This window comes from Myxocyprinus asiaticus, chromosome 44 (genome assembly GCF_019703515.2).
Source record: "Myxocyprinus asiaticus isolate MX2 ecotype Aquarium Trade chromosome 44, UBuf_Myxa_2, whole genome shotgun sequence".
In the NCBI taxonomy this organism is placed as follows: Eukaryota; Metazoa; Chordata; class Actinopteri; order Cypriniformes; family Catostomidae; genus Myxocyprinus; species Myxocyprinus asiaticus.
In genome coordinates, this window is record NC_059387.1 from 10,116,895 (window position 1) to 10,144,291 (window position 27,397).

The window sequence follows — 27,397 nt, forward strand, 5'->3', positions numbered from 1 at the left end:
TCATTAGTAATATATATATATATTTTTTATCCCCTTTTCTCTCAATTTGGAATGCCCAATCCCCACTACTTAATAGGTCCTCGTGGTGGTGGGGTAGTGATGGGAAGATCGGCTCATTTCACTGACTTGAATCTTTGAGTCTCGTTCAGCAAAATGAACGAATCTTTATTCAAGTCATTTTCATTCATTTGAGCAGAATTAAATTAATATGTTACATTTTCAGTAGCCAAATCCCCCCCACACGTCTACTTATGCAAACTTTGATTATAGTCCCAATAATGAAAAACTGATAATGCAGCCAAGGACAAATTATGAGAAACAAATGATTAGTTCACCACTGGATTGAATCTTCTTGTCTGAGTCATTCATACTTTTGTCACTGCATAGTATATATGGCTGTCCCGTGACAAAAGAACGAAATACTCGGACCAGAACACTCGAGAGGTGAACCAATTATTTCCATTTCCTGTGTGAGCAATGCATAGTGTATACGGCTATCATGTGACAAAAGAACGAACGACTAGGACCAAAAGACTCGAGAAGTGAACTAATTATTTCTGTTTCCTGTACAGCGCCTATGCGGTTTTCATGTAACAAACGAACGGAGGTTGCGCAATGCACATGCGCGGCCAACACAAAATGAACGAATCACTCTCTGAAACTACTCGTTCTTCTGAGTCACATAAAAGATTAGTTTAAAATGAACGAATCTTTCATGAACGACCCATCACTATGGCGCGGTTACTCACATCAATCCGGGCGGCAGAGGACAAGTTTCAGTTGCCTCCTCTTCTGAGACCGTCAATCCGCGCATCTTATCACGTGGCTCACTGTGCATGACACCGCGGAGACTCACAGCATGGGGAGGCTCATGTTACTCTCCGCGATCCACGCACAACTCACCACGCGCCCCATTGAGAGTGAGAACCACTAATCACGACCATGAGGAGGTTACCCCATGTGACTCTACCCTCCCTAGCAACCGGGCCAATTTGGTTGCTTAGAAGACCTGGCTGGAGTCACTCAACACACCCTGGATTCGAACTCAGCATAAATACTCGCTGAGCTACCCAGGCCCCATATCATTAGTAATATTAAATGACAATATATGTAATTGAACTTCTATATTCAATTTGAATGGTTTGAACAAAAAAAAAAAGTTTACTTGAAAAGACATAAAGCTAATTTAACAAGTTATTCTGATTTGTCAACTTTTTGTTCTGTTTAAACAACTTTCCCTCTTAAGTTGACAACTTAAAATTTTAAGGCACCACCAACACTTGTTGAAACAAGATTTTTTTTTACATATTAATACAGATGCAAATATTTACGCATATTTTTTGAAATAACAGTGTAACTTTTGTGTATAGGATGCTTGTCTATGGCTGCAGCTTCAGTTACGTCCCCTTGGAGACTAGAGCAGGAGCAACACGTGATACTCCGCCTTACTTATCAGCTTTAGAGGACAGAGAGAGAGAGAGAGAGAGAGGAAAACGAAATAAGCGTTTTCCTCTCCTCACTAAAGCATCTCGGCGTGGGGGGGATTTGGGAGAGTGGAGACACTCAAAAGCAAAGTTGACGAACTTTGCGCATCTTTTTACAAACGCCATTTTGATTCCTCTCCGGAGCAACTTTTGCAGCTTCTTTCCTTTTCTTTTCTGTTGCTTTCTTTCTCTCTCTCTCCTCAGCTCATCATCACCAACCATCATCATGTCTCGGCGAAAGCAACCCAACCCCAACAAAGTCAAACGTAAGTTACTTGGCTTTCCTTTCAAACTCTTTCAAATGCTTGTTATTTTGCCATTGCTTGTTTATTTGGCTTGTTTTAAGCGTGCATTCGCGTTGGAGTCAGTTGGAAAGTTAATACGGAGTAAAGAGGATACTTTTCCTTCCCAACTTCAGCTTCCTTGTTGCGCGATGAGAGACTTGATGCTGCTCACGCGCACAGTCCAAACCTGCCCCAAACAACATCGTTGCATTTCTCACCGTCTCGCCAAGACAGCTAGGCGGTTTGTTGGTGCACAGCTCTTTGCGTTCATCTTTACAAACTTTTTAAAGTCTTATGGAAGTTGCTGCATGCGGTGATGGGGGTCAAAGTCCGCTGCTGTTAGCAAGCGGTAGCTAACGCGCTGCTGCTGATGTCGCGCGGAGCATCACACGCTCATCTCGCGTGCACTTTGATCGCCGCGGCCCGCGGTGCTTCTGCCACGTTTCGCTCGTTATCCACTTTTTAAATCGTCGTTTTTAACGTGTTGTAGTTGGTATCGTTGCTTTGTTTAGTTCTCTATCTGTTTATTCTACGCAGACAACAACCTGTTGCATCACTAAGTTTGTTTATCTTTAAAGCATGGCCTATAGTTGACGATTAAACCGCTCAGGCAGTTGTTCCTGAGGTAATTTAAGTTTAAAAAAAGACAAGTCGGTTGGTTTCATCGACGTGAGTGTGTCTAAATGTTGTTATTTTTGGTTTCTCGCTGATTCAGGACTCGTTAAGATATTCATTGTCAAAGTAAACCATTTTAGGGGTTTATATGTTGTGTTGGTTTTTGTGTGTGTGAAGTTTTGGCGAAAGTTTGTCGAACTGAACTGAAGGAATGGATGAGTTCGGTCTCTTGGGAGACAGCAGCCGAGCACTGTCGCTGGTGGTTAGATAATCATGGTTGCTAGGCATTTTTGTTCCGTCTCTTTTCCGCCCCTCCTCGGCGAGGCAGAAACTTCAGGAGCGCGCTGGTCCCGGTGAAGCAGAAGGTAAACGTGGCAAATCCACTCGTCATATTTGTGTGCACCCCCTCGGTGTGTTCATACTTTTAAGATGCGTTTGTTTGGGGTGGGTGGGTTGTGCTTTTGAAAGAAGTAAAACACGCCATGTGTGTGCGCAAGAGTCTGTAAAGAGTCTTTAAAATGCTTGTTTTGGGGTTGGTGGCCGTTAAGGATGTCTTGTGGCCCTCTTGCCTCTCTGGCCACTCTTTTGAGGTAGGGAGGAGAGGACGGATCCGGATGAGCAGTTCACATTCCATTACGAAATTCAACACTGTAGACGAGCTACACACACATCATGTCTTCTCCCATCTCTAAATATAAGGTCTTTATGTAATCCCCTAAATAAAAGCACCACCAAATGTGTTTAACAGCATGCATTGAAGATTATCTGTGCTAAAAGAACAGTCAGAGTATTTGCATGGCCGTATTGAAGGATCCGCTTGAAGTTGTGGCTAAAGGAGGAGGATGTTTCCATGTAGTTTTTTGTTTGTTTCCTCTTCAGCTCAAACTAATAGGAAAGTTCTAACTCATACTTGTATATTTTTGTTCTCTTTTATTTTTAGAAACATTTAATAGAGTTGGCAAAGCATGCAGCCATTGCATTTTGCAATGTCTGCTGACAAAATACAGAAATTGCTGGTTTCGGCAGAGCTCAGCTAATGGAGTCTGTGAAGTATCTGGTGTTTTCCAGTATACACGCATGGGATCTAGTAAATGAGATCCCAGATGAAAAATTGATGGATGATGAACAGCCAGGTCAGGTGTAGTTTCAATGTGAGAAAAGCTTTCAAATTCCATGTTAGTGCTACAGTTTTCCTAGATACAGTGTTGTGTCGTCATGGCAACAAAAATACTAAAATTGACTAACTTTTGATGCAGTATGACATTTTTTACTCACACTGAAATAATGTGAACACGCATATTGTTTACATTTTGTGGCTATACTTTTGAAACGTTGTGTATTTAACGTTTACAGATTGGAACCCACATTTTTGCCTTTTTTGTTTTTTGTTTTTTTCTCTCCTCTTTTTCTCCCCAATTTGGTTCGCCCAATTCCCAATGCTCTCTAGGTCCTCGTGGTGGCGTAGTGACTCACCTCAGTCCAGGTGGCGGAGGACAGATCTCAGTTGCCTCCGTGTCTGAGACAGTCAATCTGTGCATCTTATCACGCGCACGCGCATCTCCACATGTGGAGACGTAGCGCGTGTGGAGGCTCGCGCTATTCTCCGCGGCATCCACGCACAACTCACCACGTGCCACACCGAGAGCGATAACCACATTATTGCGACCATGAGGAGGTTACCCCATGTGACTCTACCCTCCCTAGCAACTGGGCCAATTGGTTGCTTAGGGGACCTGGCTGGAGTCACTCAGCACGCCCTGGATTCGAACTTGCGACTCCAGGGGTGGTAGTTAGCGTCTTTACTTGCTGAGCTACCCAGGCCCCCCACATTTTTGCTTTTTTAAAGAAAAGGATGAACGAGTGAAAATTAGCCTAGCTTTTGTGGTAATCAGCATTGTGCCACATATGCGGTCAATTGAGCTTAGCTTGTATTGAAACAGTGATATTCCTTAACCCAAGAACATACTGGAAGCCCATGCATGCTCTCCTGTTTTGAGAGTTTCAGTGTGAAATGTGACTGAATTGTTCTGTTTTTGCAGTGTATTATTTTATGTTAGTAGCAAGATGTAGCATTTTGTCTGGTGTTTTTTTTTTTTGTTTGTTTTTTTAAGGATGACATGCACATCAATCTGCATTCTCAAACTCTTGAGATCTAGTGTCCAGTCCCTCTTGGAATTTTTTTCTAGGGCTAATTAAAAGTGTACCTCCCTCGGGTCTCCTCGAGTGTCCTGGGTATTGACTATCTCTAAATTCATTATAGTATTTCCCATGATACCTACTTCACAGCAGACTTCAACTGAAGCAGCCAAACCATAAACATTTTACAGCATTGCTTTGTATCAATTACCTCCTCATACGGTATTTACATTTGATTTAATTTGTTTTTCCATCTTTGATAAGGAGCTAATTCATCGACTGTTTTGCCAGGAATGCTTTTTAGATTAATATCTTAAATTCAGTGTTTAAATTATGAAATGGGTTTAAAAATAACTTACCTTATCATACCTTTTATAGTTACACATTTTAGCCTATTTTAAAGATTTACGCTTTTCATTTTCATAAAATTCCTTTGAATTGAATTTTCATTTTAACTAATTTAAATAAATAAAAATGAACATATTGTTTTAGTTTTTAAAGATTACTCAGTTCAAATTTAATGGAATTAATTGTAATTGTTTTTTTTCTCCATGCACTAGTACAGTAGTAGTAGGGAAACTTATAAAATAATAGAGTAGAATAAAGTCAAAAGCAGCAGCACTTCATTTCCTAATTTAAGAAATTTCGCTACTCATCAAGTAGTTTAATTGGTTACTAATACTAATGAATTCTAATGGATACCTTGCAAATGTTTAATAAAAAACCTGTTTGGTTGAGGTCCTGTGATCTTCATGCAGAGGGACCTGCTTTTGCCCCAGGGGTATGATGGGTTGGCCCTTTGGCTCCCAGGCTATATTTATCCTGCCTGTTTTAGATAAGATTATATTCCATCCCTCCATGGGGCGTGGAGCGGAGGCAGGGACACAGCAGGGGGGCAACTTGGAGGAGAGATGGAGTCAAATTAGCTTCTTTACCTTTGTTTATTTTGACCCAGAATTAGCTGTTTATCCTAAAATATTAGGACAATGTTGTACAAGTATTCACTACATGAATGTAACATACACAAGAACAAGATATTTGAGTTGCCTAATTCACACCAGAACAACTTAATAATGGCAGGAATCAGTTCTGATTGTTTTAGGTGGTGTGATGTTATATTAGCATGCAGATAAACTCTCTGTGATTGTTGAAGATTGTTGTCATGGCCCACACAAGCAGCACTTATCTTTGGCTGTGAAATCATGAAAACAAGTTTAGCTCAGTAGCAGTAAAAAGTTAAAGCTAAATGGCTAGCAGGCGCAACAGATACAGTAATTCAATACAACACTGATGTATACTGAGCAAGTAAAAGGCTTGACCAATCTACATTAACGGTGCTTGGTAAAGCAGGCTTTGCTATTAGGCTATTATTGCTCATAATTGGAGCTAGGTATTTTTTTTTAAACCCTTAACATGTATTAAACTTTGGCACACTTTGTGCTACGGTAAGCATCCACCTAGAACACACATTTTGTAGCGATGCATCTCTAGTTGCATTGCAAATTCTGCTCTTTCATTACAGCCTTTGTTTACTCTGAATTAAGGTCTTTAAATGTAGGATTGTTTGGGAAAACCTCATCAGAGCATTGACCCAATCATCTGGTGTTCTTTGCAGTCGTCAGGCTAATGGGCCATGAAGCTAAGCACATCTATTTGGGCTTTGACGAAAGGCTCACAAATGGCTATAAAGCCCTGTTACGTGGCCTGTCTTATCACCTTTCCCGCTTCTCCCCCGAGCTGCTCCAGCCAGCAAATAAAGTTGGTATTTGCTGAGAGTTCAAAGTCTAACCCAACGGCTATCACCGATGTGAAAGAATGCCACAATGGAGGAAAGGATAGGAGAAAGAGGGAGGCAGGGAAAGGAATGGAAAAAAGGGAGTTCTAGCAAGCTGAGGAGATGAGAGGAAAGACAGGAAGTGAAACTTGCCTCTTCTTTGAGGTGGAGGGGAAAGAGATGAAGGAAGTGTTGGAACAATGGTTAGTTAGCGGCTTGGCTGTTTTCCCTTCTCTGAGATTCAGAAAGCTTGAAGACAACATACTAGTGGGTTGTCCCCACTATCCATTATTTTTACATTCAACAATGCCATTTTATCCTGACTGGAACTTTTTTCGTTTATTTTTCCACTCACTAAACTCTCATGTCTTGTTCCGCCACGATATGACTTTGTAAACTCTCACAATAAAACTTAGGGGTGGAAAAGCATTGTCTTAGTGTGGAGTGACTGATGTGCAACTCTTTTTTTTTTCTGCTACTCTCAAGCCTGAAGCTCTTTCTCTCTCTCTCTCCCTGCCTGGTTCTCTCTTGCTGACTAAACAGTTTTGTCAGCTGGCAGTTGCTCGCAGGATTTGCGATAGCTTCTGGAGGCTGGGACGAGGGGGAGGGGTGGTACTCACAGGCAGCACTTGTTGCTCAGTGGAGCTGGCCGAGGGAGGGAGCGAGAAAGAGGGAGGGAGGAGAGAAAGGGTGGAACAGACAGGCCGAGGGTGGTTGCAGAAAGGAAAAAGGAGAGCAACAGCATCGGACAACCAGTTTCTCCCTGATTATGTGGGAGGCAGAGAGAATGCAAATGATACAGTTGCCTTTAGTCAGATTGCTTTTTTAACATGATCTTTCTCATTAGTATTTTTCTCAAAAGCAGCCTACTGCAACGTCTAATGCAACTTGCTGTGTCATCTCAGATTTGATGGTTTTGAGAACCCGGAGCTCTCATGTCCCAACTAGAGTATTTTTCTGTAGCTTACTAATGGGTGGTGCAACATATTTTCCACATCTGACATATTTGAGGACATGCAGAGAGGCCTTTGTGTAAACAGTGCAAATCTGGTCTTATGTCAGGCATTAAACAAAAGCCAAGAGGTGGCTGTTTGCTACTGTCTGCTCAGCTGGTCTGCCACGCCGCCACTAGACAGACAACAATTATAGCCTGCAAGGATGAGCTGCCCTAATGACATCTTACCTGAGAGCTGCATTGCATGCTGGGAAAAGATGTAATCCTGGGATGCAGTTCAGAAAACATGACATGTTGACAACATTTTGAGCAGATCTGTTGTTGACATGTATTGTATGGAGCTAAATTCATGACAAAAGTCTTTGACGCATTAAAGCATGGTGAATTGTTCTAATCGAAAAAATAAATGCATTGTATTATCAGTGCTTGCATTTAAATGTGTTGCGTACTACTTAGGGAAGGGTCTATAGTAGTGCCCGACCGATATATCGGTCGGCCGATATTAGCCTTTCACCGATATATCGGTATCGGCATATATTTGATCATGGTACGTCATGTTGATCTCAACGCCATTCATTTTCATGAGCTGCAACATGGGTTTAAATTTAGTGAAGGCGAGCTCTTCTTTGGTGTAGACGGTGTTAAATTTAATGTTCAGCTCTGCCAATTGAACGGAACGTCCGGCAGCATCCTGACGATTAAAAGCTTCAACAATCGAACCTGATCCTGAATCATTTGCCACACACTTGTCCAGGCATTTCTTGTGCTTGGTGCTCTCCCCGTGTTTAATCAAGCTCTCACGCTTAAAATGTGTGGATTCAGTGGCGAACGCAGTGTTACCTGCAACCTCTGTCCCACACGCTTTACAGTGAAAGCAGTGCATTAAGTCATTTTCATAGCAGAGCCACTCGAAGTCTTTCAGCCACTCTCTCCAAAAATTGCAAGTCTTCTTTTCCGCTGGTGGATCCACATTCACAACATGAGCGCATTCACCAACTCTAGGAGTTACATTATCTGTAACGTTAGGCGGCTTATAAAAGAAATCACTCAGTGTTCTTTTCATTTTCTCTCTTCAGCTCTTTACATTTCGCGCACTAATTAGCTCCCTGTCACGTAACAATGGAGCGTGGTGAAAGGGAGTAATTGACGGCTAATATTAACCAATCTAAAATCTGCATTAAAGTTAAGAATCTAAAGATGAAGTTTAAGTGGTTATGTAATGTTGAATAGAACGGTGGGCCGGTCACTATCAGCTCACAGCAGGCACATAGTGCAGTAATTAGCGAACATTTTGTAGAGAAATGAAAACAGGTCACACCACAACAATTATTTGCACTCGCACAAATGCTCCCAAATAAATTGAGGTCGCACAGATTCAATTTCGGGAGCATATGTGACCAAAATGGTAGCAATTTCAAGCCTTGCTTGAGCCTATCCCAGGAATATGTTTTTTTTTTTTTTTTAACCTAACATTAGAAAAGCTGAAAACTGAGCTTTGACCTTAACAAATGAAGAAAGGCAGATATGTCTCTGCTAGAAATTAATATACTGTTGGCCTAGATAAGATTATTTGAATTTTTATTAAAAAATGTATGTCTGTCAATTACATTTCTGATTTAAAAAATCTTTGACTGTGTAGAAGTCCTTGGTTTTTTGGAATTATTTACTTCAGCACCAGACATTAATACGCAGCAGAGGAAACTCAAATAAATAAATAAACAAGGCTCAGTTTTCACCATGGTACAATGTTAAATAAAACAAAATATATGTTACAGCAAATCATATTAATGGAGTAATTGCATCTTACATATTAATTTAATAAACTGTGGTCACCCTACTTTATTATGCCTATGTTTACCTTCACAGCAATCAGTGATTCAGGGCCGGTTCTAGACATTGAGAGGCTCTAGTCAGTTTCTTTTGGAGGCACCCTGAATGTTTATTTTTATTATTCTAATTTGTATTATTTAATGTGGCATGACACAACAAAGTGGTAGCTGATTCAAATAAACCCTTTAACAATCTGTTTAAAGCAGTATTGTTTTTTTTTTTTTTGCTAGCTTTGGCAAATCTAATCAAAAGTCAAGTAGTTTTTGACTAGTTCTTCCACAGAGGTGCTCATTGTTGTAGCCTGGTAACTTCTAAACGACATTTTGTTATCTGATAAAGTGATAAAAACCTGTGCACCTCATGAGAGCTGCCAGCCAATCAGAATGGATTTTCTGACATCTCTTGCAATTTATATTGCAATTTACATCATGCTTGCTGTGAATGGCCTGTGGCCATTTCCTGCTGTCTGAGACTCAGACTAACCCTTAGCACTGACCAAATTAAATTCACCTTCAAACATTCTTGACTTAATTGTTTAGTGTTTTACAAGTACAGAAACTAAAATATAGAGAGTGCGAAATAATCAATCCAAAATACATATCATACCACGTTTTGAAATAATAATGACATACTTATATTACCATTAATATTCATGTTCAGATAAATTCTAGCCATTTCTGAAACTCCAAAACACCAAAGAATATACATTTTCCTATTTCCTGCTTTGTAGTAAACACTACAAAAATAAATACAACCATTTTAATAAATATTTTTATTAACATTCATTATACATTATAGTCATTATAATGTTATTATATTAATTATACATTATCTGTCAACTACAATGAATAGTCTATTAGAGGAACACATGGCATGGTGTTTCTACAAGAAACATGTTGAATTCAATGTTACTGTGTCAAAGTTCAACATCTTTAAGCTTGTTCTCTTCAAGTCTCACATCTAGATAAAGGACTCGTATGCATAACTTGTTGGGCAAACAAAATAATATTTTGCATTTTATTTGATCACCTCTCAATTTCCCCTGCTCTTGTTTTTGTGTAAAGTTCATTAAATTATGGATTGCGTCTCTTGAGCGATACAGCGCAGAGGGAACATTACCTCCACCCAGAAGACGTGTCCGAGATTTTGTGATAGCAATGAAGACATCAGATGCATTTTACAAGTTTTTTTTTGTTGTGATGCTGTCAATATGCTACATTTGTGGATTTTCCTTGATAGACACAAAGCTTATCGCACACATGTGAATGGTTTCAAATTTCTAATCGCATTTTTTTTAATTGCAGATGTGAGCGCACTGTGCAGCTCTGGGCCTCGTTTCACAAAAGCATCATAAGCCTAGATCGTAGAATGCATCTTACGATTCATCTTAGTTTTGCCTCCTGTTTCCCAAAGCCATCATAACTTAGTACTTGAAAATGCTCGTAGATTTATGAATGCTCTGGAGTAATCCTATAGAGCTAAGAGCATCTTAATAGACAAGGGCTGGGTTTCCCGAAAACATTGCAACTTAAGTTTTAACGATCATCTTAAATGATGTCGCTCATTATTTTACGATAGAGTAACGCCTCTCGTTATAAAGTAAAACTTAAGTGCTTCGTTACGGGAGCTGTCCAGTCCAAAGGTGCTGATCACTTTGGCCAGTATGTCCAGGTGTTTGTCTTCTCAAAATGAAAATAAGGTGGAAATACTGACAAACATGTAGTTGTTTGTAACCTTGTCAAGGCGCCAAAATTTATTACCAAACTATTATAGAATTTAAAGAAATTAGACATCATTATGTATCATGCAATTTGTTACTGCCTTGTAAAAAGACTATAGGCAAGCTGATTTGAACCAGCCACTGGAGGAAGAAGAGGAGGAGAGAATCTCTCATTGCACACTCGCTCTAATCTCCTCTGTTAACCATATTTTAATTATTTACTAAGGCATATTTATTTAATTTTTAAACTGCATGGTCACATTACTCACATATATCTTCTTAATCTGTATAATAACAACTTGTCATCTTTCTATTGCCATTACAATTATGCCTGTCAATGAAGGCTAATATAACGTTATACCGTATTATGTGTCTTGTAAGTTTTGACCTATCACATCACATGCGCAGACTGTGGAGACTGCCTATTGATTTTATAGCGATTTTTTTCTACTTACTACTTACGTGCTGCTAACGTTCTACTTAGTGCTTTTGGAAACCCAGCCAAGGTAATAATAATAATAATAATGCATAAAATAGATATATAAACGGATGAATAGATCAGATAAAATCAGAGAGAGTAGAAAAATGTCATTGATTTTTCTCATTGTCTCCTCTTCCTTTCTGACACCCAAGGGCGCTCTCGCCCGCACCACGCGTTGTGCAACACTACATTTCTGTCACCATTATCAGCTCTAGGAGTAAAGAGCAGACCTCTCGATTGGTGAATGTCCCTGTGGCAAGGCGCACACCCGGCCTCTAATCAGGCTAATCAAGCCGACGAGAGGGATAAAGGCGGCCGGAGGCAGCAGTTCGAGAGAGAGAGAGCTACAGGCAGCTGCCCTGTATGCGTTTGTCTTTTGCTCTAAGTTAATCATTAAATGATTATTTATGTTGTCAAGCCGGTTCTTGCCTCTTCCTTTCCCCTTTAACCTGTTACAGTCCCTAAAGCGCAGGTTCCACATGTCTCCTTGTTTGGCGCTCCTCAATAACAAAGTGAGTTATATTCAATTAATGTCATTGGCAGGACTATACAGCCTCCACTGTGTTCATTGATCCTGGAAGCTTTCATCTCAACCCACAGAGCAATTTGTGAAAACTAAACATTATAAATGCACACCTGATGAACAAAGCATTGATTGTGTAAAATAAATACACAGTCGTTCTGCACAAAACTATTGAAAAACAAAATGTAAATATGTATTTGATTAGGATGAATATATCTTTAAACATTTCCATGGAGGTAAATTACAAATGTTTATAAAATTACGCACAAATATGTTACTGTGACGAGCAGCACTGGTCCACCCAATAAAATCTGCCAGAATATACTAATAGTTTGCAAATAAAAATAAACTGCATTTTGTCGCGTGCAAAACAGCGCACATGATAATAATCATATTTCTGTTAGAAAATGTAGTTTGACAATTGTTTTTTTTAATTTTTTTTATTTCAAATTAGAAAATGTATATGGTTTTGGTGAATTGAAATGGGTCGTGTCGTGCTTCTCACCGAATCGGTTTGTTCCACTCAGCATATAACTGATCACATTTTGTCTCTATCGAAGTAGGCTACTAACAGCCACATATAAGCAGTAGTAGGCTGACCGCATCCTCTTTTACCCGAGCCTGTCCTTTTTTTTGGACTTCTGGTATTCTGATTGTTTGGCATAATCAATGTTGCTGTCTACACGGGAAGCATCACTCCTTGTCTACACCGGGCGCGCAATGCGCCGCGACGGCTTGAAGCTGTCTACACTGGAAGCGTCAAAGTGAACGTTCTAAAGGCCGTTACACACGGGATGCAGCAAGCACGAGTATCTAGTTCATATTCAATGAGAGGCATGTGGAAAGTGGCAAATTGCAGGCGGTTTTGACGGTGCGCAAGCGGTGCTCGTGCACCCAATATTCTACCGCTTTCACGTGCATGGCTCTTCGCGACAGGCGCCGTGAGAAGTAAAAATATTTGATCTTTTCTGAGCTGCTTTAGCAGTCATTGAAAGACTTATTATTCACAGCCAATCATACAACAATTTACTGAGCTCATATCAGATTGCTGAAAACATGGAAGAAAGATACATGTCATTAAGATTCCTGAACTACATGATTTTTCAAAAATCTCATAAAGAGATATTATTTGAAAGCCAGGGCTTGGGAGCATATGAGTGCACAAGTAGATTTGTCAGGTTAAAATAAACTGCAAAATGAAACCTAATTTTAAAATGAACTGATTTCAGTGAGTGACATGTTGTCAATGCAAATCATAAACCATACCCAAAAATATTTCAATTAATTCTAATGAAATTATAAACGACAAATAAAAATAAATGCAAAGACAGACAAATCAACAATATACACAAGTGCTGTGTCTATTTTATCATTTATCTCATGTAACAACCGATTATGATTCAACTGACTTCTATTATTTAACTGACTATCTGCTGATTTTAACTACTATATGAAGTGCAACAGTTAAAGAAACAAAGTGAGCCCAGTTTAAAATCTGTGGTCAACTGCATCTTAATTAAAGAGTGTTGACAGGGGGGCCTGGGTAGCTCAGTGGTAAAAGATGCTGGCTACCACCCCTGGAGTTCGCTAGTTCGAATCTCAGGGCATGCTGAGTGACTCCAGCCAGGTCTCCTAAGTAACCAAATTTACCCGGTTGCTAGGGAGGGTAGAGTGGTCGCTATAATGTGATTCGTTCTCGGTGGGGCGCGTGGTGAGTTGTGCGCGGATGCCGCGGTGGATGGCGTGAAGCCTCCACACGCGCTATGTCCCCGTGGCAACGCGCTCAACAAGCCACGTGATAAGATGCGCAGGTTGATGGTCTCAGATGCGGAAGCAACTTGGATTCATCCTTCGCCACCTGGATTGAGGTGAATCACTACGCGACCACGAGGACTTAAAAGCGCACTGGGAATTGGGCATTCCAAATTGGGTGAAAAAGGGGGAAAAAAATGTGCATGTGCAGTGAGGGAGTGAGAGCTTTAAATCTCTTGACATTTCTATTAATTTATGTATGTTGTTTTGCACTATTTTCTTTGCATGCCATTTCTTTCTAAGCTGCCATTGCTTCTAAGCACGTAAAACTGAAACGGAGAGCGCTCCCAGCCAAGTGCATTGATCATGAGAAACAAAGGCTGCGTGCTTTTCCGATAACTATGGGTCTTAGCTCTTATGAGTGTTCTCTACATGTGAAGTTGTGAACGTTCTTTTCTTTTTCACGTGCGTTTCCCAAACCTGCACTTGTCACGAATGCGACACACTTATAAGTGCTTCGGGGTGCAAGCTTTTAGGGTCTGTGAAGACTGTATAAAAAGTATAAAGAGGTTAACGTGTTGGCAGGCCTATTTCATGGGCACAATAGGGTGCTGGAAGCACAAACATAGGGTAAATGTACAAACATTAACTGATTAAGCGGAGAGCTGCGCTTTGCCCCCAAACTGATCATCAATGCACAACAATGTGCACGTGACAGCGCCCTTTGGTGTCAGAGAGGAAGATGAGAGTTTGTAAAGAGAAGGAAAATGGGAAGATGTGCCAAGATAGACAGTTTCCCCATAGATACAGAGTAACATCGACATCATTCCTTCTGAATTTAATACTATATCATGCGGCCATTTTGTACCAACTCTTGCACAAAGGTAGGCCAATTGTTTATTGATTTAGGCCTAATTAATTTTTCATTCATTCATTTATTATTTTTATTGTAATGTATTATTTTATTTAATTTTCTTGTTTCTGCTCAAATTGAAAAACAAACTCAAAACGTACACGGCTGTTCTCTCTACCTGTAGCTTTGGTCTTCAGCAGTCAACACCCGATCGCAATCTACCAACTACTGGTGAGAACGAATAGCACCAGGTTGAGATTGTGCATCGGTACTCTGCTGCTTTTCCTGCAGTTCCCAGATGTGGAAGATTAAATTTCCAACTGAATTTGAAGAAGTGAATTTTGTTAAGCAAAATAGAACGGCAGAATTTTACCTGTCGAAAAATCTAGATTGTATTTTCAAATGAACTTAATATTTTGGAAATGAACTTTGGAAGGTGAATATTTATTGTTTACATTTTAATAATGTAAATTTTAAACCGTTAAAATTCAGCCTCCCAAAATGCAAGCACTGATAATACAATGCATTTATATTTTCGATTAGAGAAATTCAACATGCCTTTACACTTCAAAGACTTTAGTCATGAATTTAGCTCCATAGTATTGCCTTTGCACTTTGTTCTACAAAAAACAGGAAATTGTATACCTTTTTGTGTCTTTATGATCTGTTTATACCTGGTATTAAGATGCGTTTCGGGTGATCCGATCATATGTGTTGGCTTTAAATACATGTGTAAACGGGGTCTAAAAGGTTTTGTGATGAAAAAAACATTACATTGGAAAATGTGAAAAAACGGATACGAAAGCAGACATAAAAAGTGTCTTTAATCTGCGATTGCTATCATGGCTAGATTCAGGGCCGATCCTTTTTTTAAATTTTTTTTTTATTGCCACTGCCACTGTAATGAATGAGCGCTTGCTCAGCCCTCGAAACATAACACTGACCACTAGAGGGTGAGTTAAGGGCAATTCTAAGCATTCGCGAATTAACACTTTCAGACATGCTGTAATTCTGATAAGTGTGCTGATTTGATTTAAAAATTTTTGTGAATTACATGTGTATGAATATTGCGATGCCCGTTTTCAAGAGTCATTGTGGTAGTATTTCAGACTCGCTGTACAGTTAGACAAGGATAGGACAAAGATACTGCAGACGGATGTAAAAACAAATTAAACAACAATTAAAGATGCAAATACAAATTTTAGTATACGTGATGTTGCATGAGTCGTGACAGTCAGACAGTGTGTAGAGCAACAGAGATGGTTTGAGTATTCATGCGTGCTTTTCACTTTCCAACATGCGTGCTTTCCACTCTAGGTGCTCTCAGTCTCCATCAGTTACTCATCCAAGTGCTATTTTGTGAGAACCCCAATTTAAATCAAAGATGTGTATGTCACAGTACCAATAATTACAGTTTAACCTTCAATAATATTTAGTGATATGTGTTACAACAAAACGCCAAAGATTATAGATATCATAGATATTAATAACTTATCACTGAAGCGGTTTTGGTGCTTGTAATTGATATATTTCTTATTTTTGAACATACTGTATCTCTGCTGTGTGTGTGATGCTCTCATGGTGTTTACTGGTTGCCAGTATGTCACACTGATCATTGCAAGTGACAACAGAACTACTCAGAACTGTTTTAAATGTTAATTTACAGTGTGCAGCATAAATACATAGCTGCAGCATGTAACTTCTAAAAATGAAGCGTAGAGCACTTTAAAAAAAAAATACAAAATCTGAATTGTATTGGCCGATCTCAGTGTTAAAAAATCTGTGATCTGTATTGGCCTCAAATTTCCTGATTGGTGCACCACTAATTCACAGATCTTCAGTGTTTCTAATATCAATATGCAGTGACAAATGAGAAGCACACACATCTAAAGCTCCGCTAACACAGGTACTCCTCTAAAACAATGGATCATTTTGCTCTAAATTTGCATTTGTACTTGTATTCAATTTCAAAGTGCATTTGGGAGGAACGGCGTGCCACTTTTGTTCCTTGTCTGTTCTGACCTTTTCTGAGTTTGTGCTATTACTATTCCAAGTGATCAAAAACAGAGAGCATGTTTTCGATGAATATTTCAGCTCTATAGGTCCATACAATGCAGGTAAATGGTGACCAAAACTTTGAAGCTCCAAAAAGCACACAAGGAAGTATAAAGTAATCCATAAGTAACTCCTTTTTCACTACAAATCTTGACATCAGCAGTCTTATTGTCGATCATGATTTCAAGCTCAATTACACTTCCTAGCAAGATGTACTGTAAAAAAGGTTACATTTTGGTCTGTTCTAACCCAAAATAGATGGGATTGCTTCAGATGACATTGATTAAACCACTGGAGTCTTATGGATTACTTTTATGATGCCTTTATGTGCTTTTTGTAGCTTCAAAGTTTGGTCACTATTTACTTGCAGTATATGGACCTAAAAAGGCTGAGAGATTCTTCTGAAAATCTTTGTGTTGTGCAGAAGAAAGAAAGTCATACACATCTGGGATGGCATTTTTGGGTGAACTATTCCTTTAATAGGCCTGCAACGTGTGTGGTCATGTAAATGCATTAAGCTGTGCTCTTTTATCGGAATAGGGTCATAAACGTCCAGGGCTCAACAATAAGGATGTCCCGCGGCCCCAGAGCCAGTGTGAGAGAGTTTTGGGCCAGCTGATAGAACTGCCACTTAACCTATATGGCCAGTCCAGCACTGACACACAATCTCACTTTTGTTGATTTCATAAATTTTTTTTTATGCCTTGCAAACTTACACATTTGGATCTGGCAAACACTGGTGAGGTTTTGTCAAAAGTGCAAGAAAGACCAATCTATACCTGTTTGGTACTAATCCAACCAAGCTTTAATTTTTAGCATCATATTTGTTTGACTTTATAGCTGTCATGGAATTACATTAAAACTAAAAAAGTTTCCACATTTGATTGCAAATAAAAAACCTTTTTTTTTTTTTTTTTTTTTTTTTTTTTGTAAAGAAAAAAACAACAACAAATGAATATATAAATATTTAGAAAAATAAATTATTACAAATGTTTTTTGTAATTTTTTGTGGTAGGATTTATTATTATTATTATTATTATTTATTTTATTTTTTTTTGTGTGTGTGTGTGGTAGTGGTGGCGGCAAGTAAAAATATGGACTATACTGGCCCAACCGAGCCTGCAGAAAAAACATTATTAATGCCTAGCCCTATAAACAGCATAAGCGTAAACAGAAAAGGTCAATTTCTGACCATTACCCTAATTTCGCTAGTGGCGGTAAATTTTGCACTGGCAAACAGCACTCACATTTTCCTCTGAAAATGTAAAAATCTAGTTTTCTTTCGGCATAATCACTAAAGCATAGTGCCATAAAAAATTGTTACATGTTGAAAATTGTGCTTTGTTGTGGTGGACTGAAAAGTCGGTTTATGGTAAACTCTTTGGTAATCAAGCTTTTCCCTTTAGCTGTTTATCCAGTGATAGATAAGAAACAGATAATTCAAGTGCATAACAACCTTCCCAGTCACCCTCTTCTTTTAAACTAAACCATACACGTACCCATCCACACCCACACACACATAATGTCCTGCCGTCTCCTTTCATGAGCTGAAAAGGTAGTTGTTTGTTCTGCAAACACAGGACACACCTCGTATCCACAGAGACCGGAGCGCATGCCCCTAGTCCTGCTGCTCCTCAGGCTTGTAAACCTCTTGTGCAAACACAAGGGCCTCTACCTGAGAGCATCCCTTTGCACAGCTCATGGGGAGAGTAGGGAGAATGGGAAGATGAGATTACTAGACTGGCCTTGGGACGGAGGCAGAGACTTAGGGAGTGAGTGAAGAAAAAAAAAATTTGAGTGAAGTATGGGGAAGGGAGGCAGGAACTCACAGCTTTGAAACTCCACCAGAGTTCCTTGAGTTTTTTGTTTATGCTACACTAAGGCCTTGATTAGTGACAGGATGAGGAACTTCTCTTCTTTTTAGGACAAAAAGGTTGGTCACATTTGACTGCCCTGTTACATTCTTCTGCTGTCTCAGCAAACTTTATTTGGTAAGACGGTTTGTACCTTAATTCACACCGTCTCACACTTGACATGGTCTGACTAAAATCTGTGTCAGTCTAACCATGCAAGTATTGACGCAGAAGAATCAGGTATGAACGGTTTCGAAAGCCACACCCATATGGTGACATGCACTAAGTCATGTGCTTGCATCACACCAGTGGATGATGGGAGGTCATCTGTTTTGACTGGGCCACACTCCTGCTGTTTTGGGACATCAGCATTAGAAAAGATAGCAGATGCTGATAAGCTTGCTACTGTTTCCAAAATAAATGCATCCCTGTGATGGAGCTGGCTGAAATCAAGGGTGGGAGGGGGTTGTATCATAGACCTAGGTCTCTAACGTGGGTGCTCTGGCCCACATTTTTGGGCTGTGATTATGAAGGGCCAGGTGAAAAGGTAGAGGTTTGTCCGCCTCACTGGTCTGGGGTTAATGGTACACCGTCAAGCTCCCATGGGAAACAAGGAGTCCATGGGGCAGGCTTTGCTGACACACCCCTGAGGAGAAAGCACAAAAGACAGCGAGCAGCGTTTCTTTCTTCTCCTGAAACCTGGCCTTTCCCGTCAGGGGCTGTGCACACAATGAGCAGACTGAAACGCCCTCCTTCTACACCTACTTAACAGCAAGCCTGCATTCTCAGATGTTACTGAGGGGCCCACCCAGACATCTCCTTGAACTGGCTAGGTCTGCCAGTCAGTTATGGTAAAGAAAGGGTCTACTAAGTGACCCTGAAAGACAAAATTAAATTCGAAAACCCCAATGCTAAAGCTCAAACCATCTTTTGCAATTTGTGTACCAGACTCGTCTTCCTATTCATCATTGTGCTAAACAAACACTGTCATCTCCCGAGCTCTTGCTGGTTGGATTTCCCAGTGTGGTTCCAAACAACAGTGTGATCGAAGTATAATCCAACCTGTCTGTGCCTGCCAGTGAGATTACAAGAAGGGATGAGCAGTAGCTGCCACATTTCAAAACTTCATCATAGTCCGTCATCAGAAAATGCTTGGGATTCCTTCACTTGCTTCCTTCCATCTTGTTCTATCCACCATCCTCAGCATCACATAACATTTGTGTCAGGAGGAGTGTTATCATTAACCAGGGAGTTGGGGCTTCACTTGTGAACTTTGCTACCAAGTGCTTGGGAAAAGTTCACCTGAGGCAATAATAAACCTAATCAGAGAGACATGAAGATAACTAGGCTGTTGACTGGCTCATGAGAAGACTAGATCAAGGGTCCCTCTGAAAGTACAACCTTAACAAAATGTTGCATGTTTGGGTTAAACTACTGGCCTATATTTTGTGGTCATGCATGTTAGAATTGATTATCTTCTGAAAGTTTTTCATGCTTAAATGGTCCCAAAAATTCTACACCTCAATCTCAATTACTTATGTTTTCGGATGAAGATGAATCCTTCATGTGCCCTGGTCTTTGATTTATAAAGTGTCGGAAGTTGAAAAGGCCTGGGCCATTTGGTAACTTACTACTAATAATTGCCTTAATAATAATTATTTTCTTGCATTGAACATTTTTTGGCGGCTGCCCAAGCGAAATTTCGGGCTGCCAAATATATATATATTTTTAATTATAGTTGTCTTGCTTTTGCCACTTTACAAGCGCTAAATATGTAAGCGCTAAAAACGCTTCTCATGTAGAATGCGAATGCACGGGGTGATTGAAGACTGGTTTTACGTGCGTGTGACGTGATACACAGACAACCACTCGTGCAAGTGTTGCACTCTGCTCTATCCTCATGTATCTTTGGAACACGCCGGTGTGCGCGCATCAACCAAGCTTCCCTCTATATGTGAGCTCCGGACACAGGGTAGCACAGAGCGGATCACACACGTGATTAAACTGGGCTTCCCTTGATATCATGGCGCTGGTGCAGACAACAAAACGTATGCGACCCATTTGAGTTTTACATGAGAATTAACTATTCTAAAGAGCTATGTAGTGATTCAACCGTTTCAAATGCCTAGACAGCTCCGAAATTCTGAACAGCACCTACGAGGGAAAGAGAAAACACCTGCACCAGCATCAATTATACGACATTTATCATCTACACTAGTGGTCGACCGATAAGTCGGACGATATTCTGACTTTTTTAATTATCGACATTGGCTGATAAATTTTACCGTTTGGCCGATTTGTTTGAGGGCATAGAGAATCGCCTGCTACTAATATCATATACCGTCTGCAAATATGCACATATCTTGTTTAAACAGATGTAATACCCAACCTCACACAACTTGTGCACATCCAGCGTCCTGTGGAACGCTCGTTTATTTACCTCTAAATTTTGTATTCTGTCAGCCTCCCCTCAGCAGTTCCCTGTCACTTTTAACTTTCTTTTCTAATGATAAAAGGCAAATATCAATAAAATGTATATTATATACCATTTGCAAATATGCAAGTGTCTCGTTTAAACAGATGTAATTCATGAACCTCATGAAAATCCAGTGTTTTCTTCCCTTCAAGTGCTCATCTAATATCTTCCTATGAAGTGTGTATTCAATCAGCCAGAATCAAAAACTTCAGGATCAGGATCAAAAGTTCCTCTGATTCACAAATCATGACAGTCAGTCCGTGACAATCCATGCAGGCGATCCATGCCATTTAAACTGTCAGGAGATTGCTGCTAGCGCTGCATCCGCAAGAGCACATGAGCGCAGCTTCAAAGTGAAAGCATGTAACGTGCGCTATGAGTAAATGTCATATTCACTGTGTGTACAATTGGTTTGATTTGGTATTTAAGAAAATGCGATCGTTGATGCGCAGTAGCCATCCATGGTTGCTGGACTACTGAGTGTGCTGTTATTTCCATCTTCCTAATATATTAACAATTTCCTCATGTGCAAATAAATTACTAAAATTTGATGACTAAACAGAAATCAGAAGAAACTGCTATCTGCAATTTAAGAAATACTTTTTTTTAGATTCTTTTTTTTACAAAGTTAAAGTTTTGTTTGAAATTTAGTAAATATAGTGCTAAATAAGAGTTAATGAATATTTTTTAACAATTTTATATTTATGTTATTTACTTTATTAAATTGTGTGATATATCTGCATTGAATCGGCCTATCGGCCACCCTGCTCTCTGGATATCGGCATTGGCATTGGCCATTAAAAAACCCATATCGGTTGACCACTAATCTACACATCATCAACACTAACATTGATCACAGTGAATTTTACAGAATTTTTCATTACAACTTTAGCAGTTGTATTATGAAAAAAATATGCTTTTAAATGTGTTTAGGCTATTATTTTTTTCATACAAATATACTGTTTGTTTTTAAGAAAGACTAAATACCTAACCAGTGTAATGAGGAACCAGCCATGGTCTTTCTTGTGATTATGGCATTACAAATGCAACTGTTAAACAATGAAAGAACTATGGTAAACATAAGGGCAAGTACAATATAGAATAAAAGTCTGGATCTTTCTACATTTTCAACAAAGTCATGTGTAATACTGTAACATATTTCTTGATGTTTGAGATTAAGAAACAAACTGGCCTGGTTTTGGCTTCAGATGTTTTTAAATTAAAATGATTCCCAAATCATTAAGAGTCTTATATGGAGTAGGAATCAAACATTTCCTCTATAGAAGAACAGTCCCAAATCAGTAAAGTGGTGTACTCGTGAATATTATATTTAGGCCTATAGAAATAAGATGTTAAGTTTTATTTCCTACAGCACCTTGAAGTACGAAAACTGTTGAACTCAGTAGTTTCTAGATGCTCAGATGATCAAAAATAAATAATATTTATTATAAACATTTAATGCAACTAAATATCTTAAATATTAATTGCAATAATGTAAAAAAAAAAAAAAAACCGCATCATTCATAACTGTATGTTAGCCACCACGAAGACCATTTTGACCCAGGAAAAACCCTAATATGGTTTGTTATTGGGTTTTAGACCATCCCATTTCATTTGAATGCAAAATTTGTGGTGTTAAATCATTTGATCCTTGCCTGATGATGTCAGAGTCATTAATTTCGAGCTGCCTGTCTGTGTTTGTGATTCAGCCCAATGTTTCATGCCTTGCTAAGGAAATGGCCTATCCCACAAGGCCGTATGCAAGCCTGTTAGACCTCTGCTGAACAGGAAATGGTGGATACTGGATGTTTTTTCAGGTTTTCATAATTATGATAAGTATTGTGCTACATTAAGAGAGTTGTTCTTCAAGAGTAGGCAAATAAATGGTTGCATTTGAAATTTTGCCCCACCCCCCAAAAAAAACGCAGTCAGGAAAAGAATCTGGCACGTTTGTTAGTAGTAAACATGAAATACTTAATCAGGTCGTGTTCTAAGAACCTCTCTCCAAGAAAAGTGTGTTTATAGCTCTCCAAAATGGAGGACACCAGAACTTTTTCCTTTGTTGAGCCATGTGATGGTTTCTGCTAAGCCTGTTTGCCTTTGTTTGAAAGTCGTATTGTCCTTTTCTGCGTGTTTTAACCCCTTTTATCCTTTCAGATCCACACAATGTTGAAGGCTGTCACAATCACCAATCTGTACCCACTCTGGTGCCGCCTTACATCTGTACCCACTCTTTATCAATTTGTGGGCAAACATTAAGGGGGCCTTTAGAGATGGAAATTAGGCCTTTGCTGTCCTGCAGCCGAAATGCTTGTGTCCTAACGCCTCTATAGAGTGTCATGGAATTACAAAAGAGATTGCTTTGTAATCTCCACCCCTCCTTTGAGTACTGCTGTGCTTGTTTACTTTCTTTCATTTCTGTATCGGCTGATGTCATTCAGAGTCATCACTAGAAGGTGGTTTCAAGCTAATTGACACTTGAAGAACAATACAAGTAGCCTATGCAAAAAAGTAGCTATCTTGTGATGGACAGTGAGCGTGTTAACATACAAGATCTTACAATGATGCTTAATAAGCCAACAACATGCAAGGTCATGTAAATTACTTAAATGGCTTTCCTTTATAGATGTAAGTTCATAAACGAGAAACTGATCGCCACAGGTAGATTTTTGTCCATTACCCCGATTTTTCTCTGCATGTAAACACCTTTACCAGCATTATTACTGTTTTTTTCCAGTGTGCGCAAGTGTTGTGTGTAGGCCTTTCGCGATTATTAAATAATCGTCTGATCACGGTTATTTGAGGTAACCGCAATTATTGTGCACTTCAAATTCCAATCGGATTTTTATGTCCCAATAATGGAATTTTAAGCGGATATATATTAATGCCATCAATGGCACGTTTGTGTGTTATTCAGTTGAACTCATCTGAGCTGCACTGTGGATGTCAACCAGAGAAGCTCCTGTCTGGAAGAGCGCGTGAAGCCCTTCTCGCTTTGATGCACGCGCCATCAGCAGAGTATCGCGCCAAACTCCCACGAAAATATAAACGAACAAATATAAACTTTGATTGTGAACGCAAAGTGCTCCGACTTAAAGCTAGGGTGTGTAATCCAGAGAGGTTAGCAAGTTAGCTTTGAAAGCATAGAGCCCTCCCTCGCTTCAGAGGTGTCTCCAAAGCCACGCCTCCTCTATCACACAATGTTAATTCTGCTTTTAGCATGCTCTTGATCCAGAAGATTTTTCATTGTAGAAGTTTCTAACATGGTCTTTCTTTTCTTGTTTCCTTTTACTGGTGGTTCAGGAGGAACATAAGATAGCTGCGGTTCGCCTTCCATTCTCGTGCTCACTCTGCACAGCGTCAAGGAACCCGCGCTGATGACGTGTGATTGTCTGCGCGAACAAGTTGCGTGGCGGTATGCAAATATAGATTGACAGACAGGAAGGACATCCTATCATTACATTCGGAACGAATGCAATGATTGGTCGATCATTTTTTAGTCCTGTCCCTTCCACAGAAGATATATATATATATATATTTTTTTTTTTTTTACATTTAGACCACTTAAATTATTGATTGCTATCAAGATGTGAAGAGACTTTAAACCAGTATAACAAAAAGAATTTCTGGAAGACACACATTTTTTTTTTTCTTTCTGTGGAGTGATAAAATTAAGAAATGAAATCTCAAAGGTTTTGCTTCATGAGAAATAAGGGCTCATGGGTAAGGAGCAAATAATTAGGACAGAAATATTTTTCTATTGCATAATATAATGTAATTTAAAACATATATATATATATATATATATATATATATATATACACACACACACACACACACACAGTGCATCCGGAAAGTATTCACAGCGCTTCAGTTTTTCCACATTTTGTTATGTTACAGCCTTATTCCAAAATGGATTAAATTCATTATTTTCCTCAAAATTCTACAAACAATACCCCATAATGACAATGTGAAAGAAGTTTGTTTGAAATCTTTGCAAATGTATTAAAAATAAAAAACGGAAAAAAAAATCACATGTACATAAGTATTCACAGCCTTTGCCATGACACTCAAAATTGAGCTCAGGTGCATCCTGTTTCCACTGATCATCCTTGAGATGTTTCTGCAAATTGATTGGAGTCCACCTGTGGTAAATTCAGTTGATTGGACATGATTTGGAAAGGCACACACCTGTCTATATAAGGTCCCACAGTTAACAGTGCATGTCAGAGCACAAACCAAGCCATGAAGTCCAAGGAATTGTCTGTAGACCTCCGAGACAGGATTGTATCAAGGCACAGATCTGGGGAAGGGTACAGAAAAATTTCTGCAGCATTGAAGGTCCCAGTGAGCACAGTGGCCTCCATCATTTGTAAATGGAAGAAGTTTGGAACCATCAGGACTCTTCCTAGAGCTGGCCGCCTGGCCAAACTGAGCGATCGGGGGAGAAGGGCCTTAGTCAGGGAGGTGACCAAGAACCCAATGGTCACTCTGACAGAGCTCCAGCGTTTCTCTGTGGAGAGAGGAGAACCTTCCAGAAGAACAACCATTTGCAGCACTCCACCAATCAGGCCTGTATGGTAGAGTGGCCAGATGGAAGCCACTCCTCAGTAAAAGGCACATGACAGACCACCTGGAGTTTGCCAAAAGGCACCTGAAGGACTCTCAGTCCATTAGAAACAAAATTCTCTGGTCTGATGAAACAAAGGTTGAACTCTTTGGCCTGAATGGCAAGCGTCATGTCTGGAGGAAACCAGGCACCGCTCATCACCTGGCCAATACCATCCCTACAGTGAAGCATGGTGGTGGCAGCATCATGCTGTGGGGATGTTTTTCAGCGGCAGGAACTGGGAGACTAGTCAGGATCGAGGGGAAAGATGAATGCAGCAATGTACAGAGACATCCTTGATGAAAACCTGCTCCAGAGCACTCTGGACCTCAGACTGGGGCGAAGGTTCATCTTCCAACAGGACAACGACCCTAAGCACACAGCCAAGATAACAAAGGAGTGGCTCTGGGACAACTCTGTGAATGTCCTTGAGTGGCCCAGCCAGAGCCCAGACTTGAACCCGATTGAACATCTCTGGAGAGATCTGAAAATGGCTGTGCACCGACGCTCCCCATCCAACCTGATGGAGCTTGAGAGGTCCTGCAAAGAAGAATGGGAGAAACTGCCCAAAAATAGGTGTGCCAAGCTTGTAGCATCATACTCAAAAAGACTTGAGGCTGTAATTGGTGCCAAAGGTGCTTCAACAAAGTATTGAGCAAAGGCTTTGAATACTTATGTACATGTGATTTTCTTTCATTTTTTTATTTTTTAATAAATTTGCAAAGATTTCAAACAAACTTCTTTCACGTTGTCATTATGGGGTATTGTTTGTAGAATTTTGAGGAAAATAATGAATTTAATCAATTTTGGAATAAGGCTGTAACATAACAAAATGTGGAAAAAGTGAAGCGCTATGAATACTTTCCGGATGCACTGTGTGTGTGTGTGTGTGTGTATATATATATATACACCGATCAGCCACAACATTAAAACCACCTGCCTAATATTGTGTAGGTCCTCCTCGTGCTGACAAAACGGCGCCAACCTGCATCAGCAGTTACAGAAATACTCAAACCAGCCCATCTGGCACCAACAATCATGCCACGGTCCAAATCACTGAGATCACATCATAATTTTATGCACTGCACTGCTGCCACACGATTGGCTGATTGGATAATTGCATGGATGATTGTTGGTGCCAGACGGGCTGGTTTGAGTATTTCTGTAACTGCTGATTTTTTTTTATAATAAAATTTCAGATAGTAGGTTACTATACATATTTGGGCATAGCAATTACATTTAGGCTACATTTATTAATTTAGCAGTCCCTTTATCCAAAGCGTTCTGAAAAGTATGATGGAATTTCAAAAAGTATGATTATCTCCACCGATTATCTCCAGTTTGAAATGCTGTTTGGCTCATAAGATGAACTAAATTAATAATTTTAATTGGATTTGAATTTGAGAATTATTCTGTTGCATTGAGTTCTTTGTTTTGTGGCACATTCTTTGTTCGTATGCTGCATCTACAGCCTTTTGTAGGATGGTCAGCCTGATGCTTACCACCACGCTACCACATCTGGGGGGACAAATCAGGACTTTAACATGCTCAGCCTTCAAATTCTACTCTGAAGTTCCAGCGCCGCCCCCCCCCCCCCCCATTCTAGATGAATCGCTCTCTTGTAGGAGCATGTCCTCAGGCAGCAGCCTATGTAGAGAGAGCCCAGCACAAAAACTCTGGAGCAGTACGAAAAAAAAAAACAATGTGACTCTTATTTCAGGCATGGGAGGAGGGGGGAGGCAGTACGTGATATGATGCTAGGGAGTCGCTTCAGTGTAGCCGAGAAGCCCTGCGCGTCAGCACATGCTGGAGTGTGATGGATGATCCCTGCTGCAACCGCCGGCCGGGTTGTCACTCAGGCGATTGGCAATAGCAAACAGCTGGCAGCCCAGGCAGTGATAGGTCGAAGGGAGTCACGTGGGTTGGTTTTTTGGGGCGGGGTCTTAAAAGTGGGTGGGTGACTGCTGCCAGAGCACCAGTTGGCTGATGTTTTGGCC

The 27,397-nt window shown here is 39.9% G+C and overlaps 1 protein-coding gene across 5 annotated transcripts in view; it reads left to right on the forward strand.

The window, feature by feature from the left end:
- Positions 1-1,420: 1,420 nt before the first annotated feature.
- The window catches only part of LOC127434714 (ras-responsive element-binding protein 1-like), a 73,611-nt gene continuing 47,634 nt past the window's right edge, over positions 1,421-27,397 (forward strand). For 4 of the 5 annotated variants that reach the window (XM_051687624.1, XM_051687625.1, XM_051687620.1 and 1 more), the window contains exon 1: positions 1,421-1,750. Coding sequence is in view for 1 of the 5 variants with exons in the window: in XM_051687619.1 (XP_051543579.1) it covers positions 1,711-1,750 (40 nt within the window). In the remaining 4 variants the exon portion in view is untranslated. Of the gene's footprint in view, positions 1,751-24,094; positions 24,207-27,397 lie in introns of all 5 variants that reach the window. The other variant, XM_051687621.1, reaches the window with a different exon arrangement.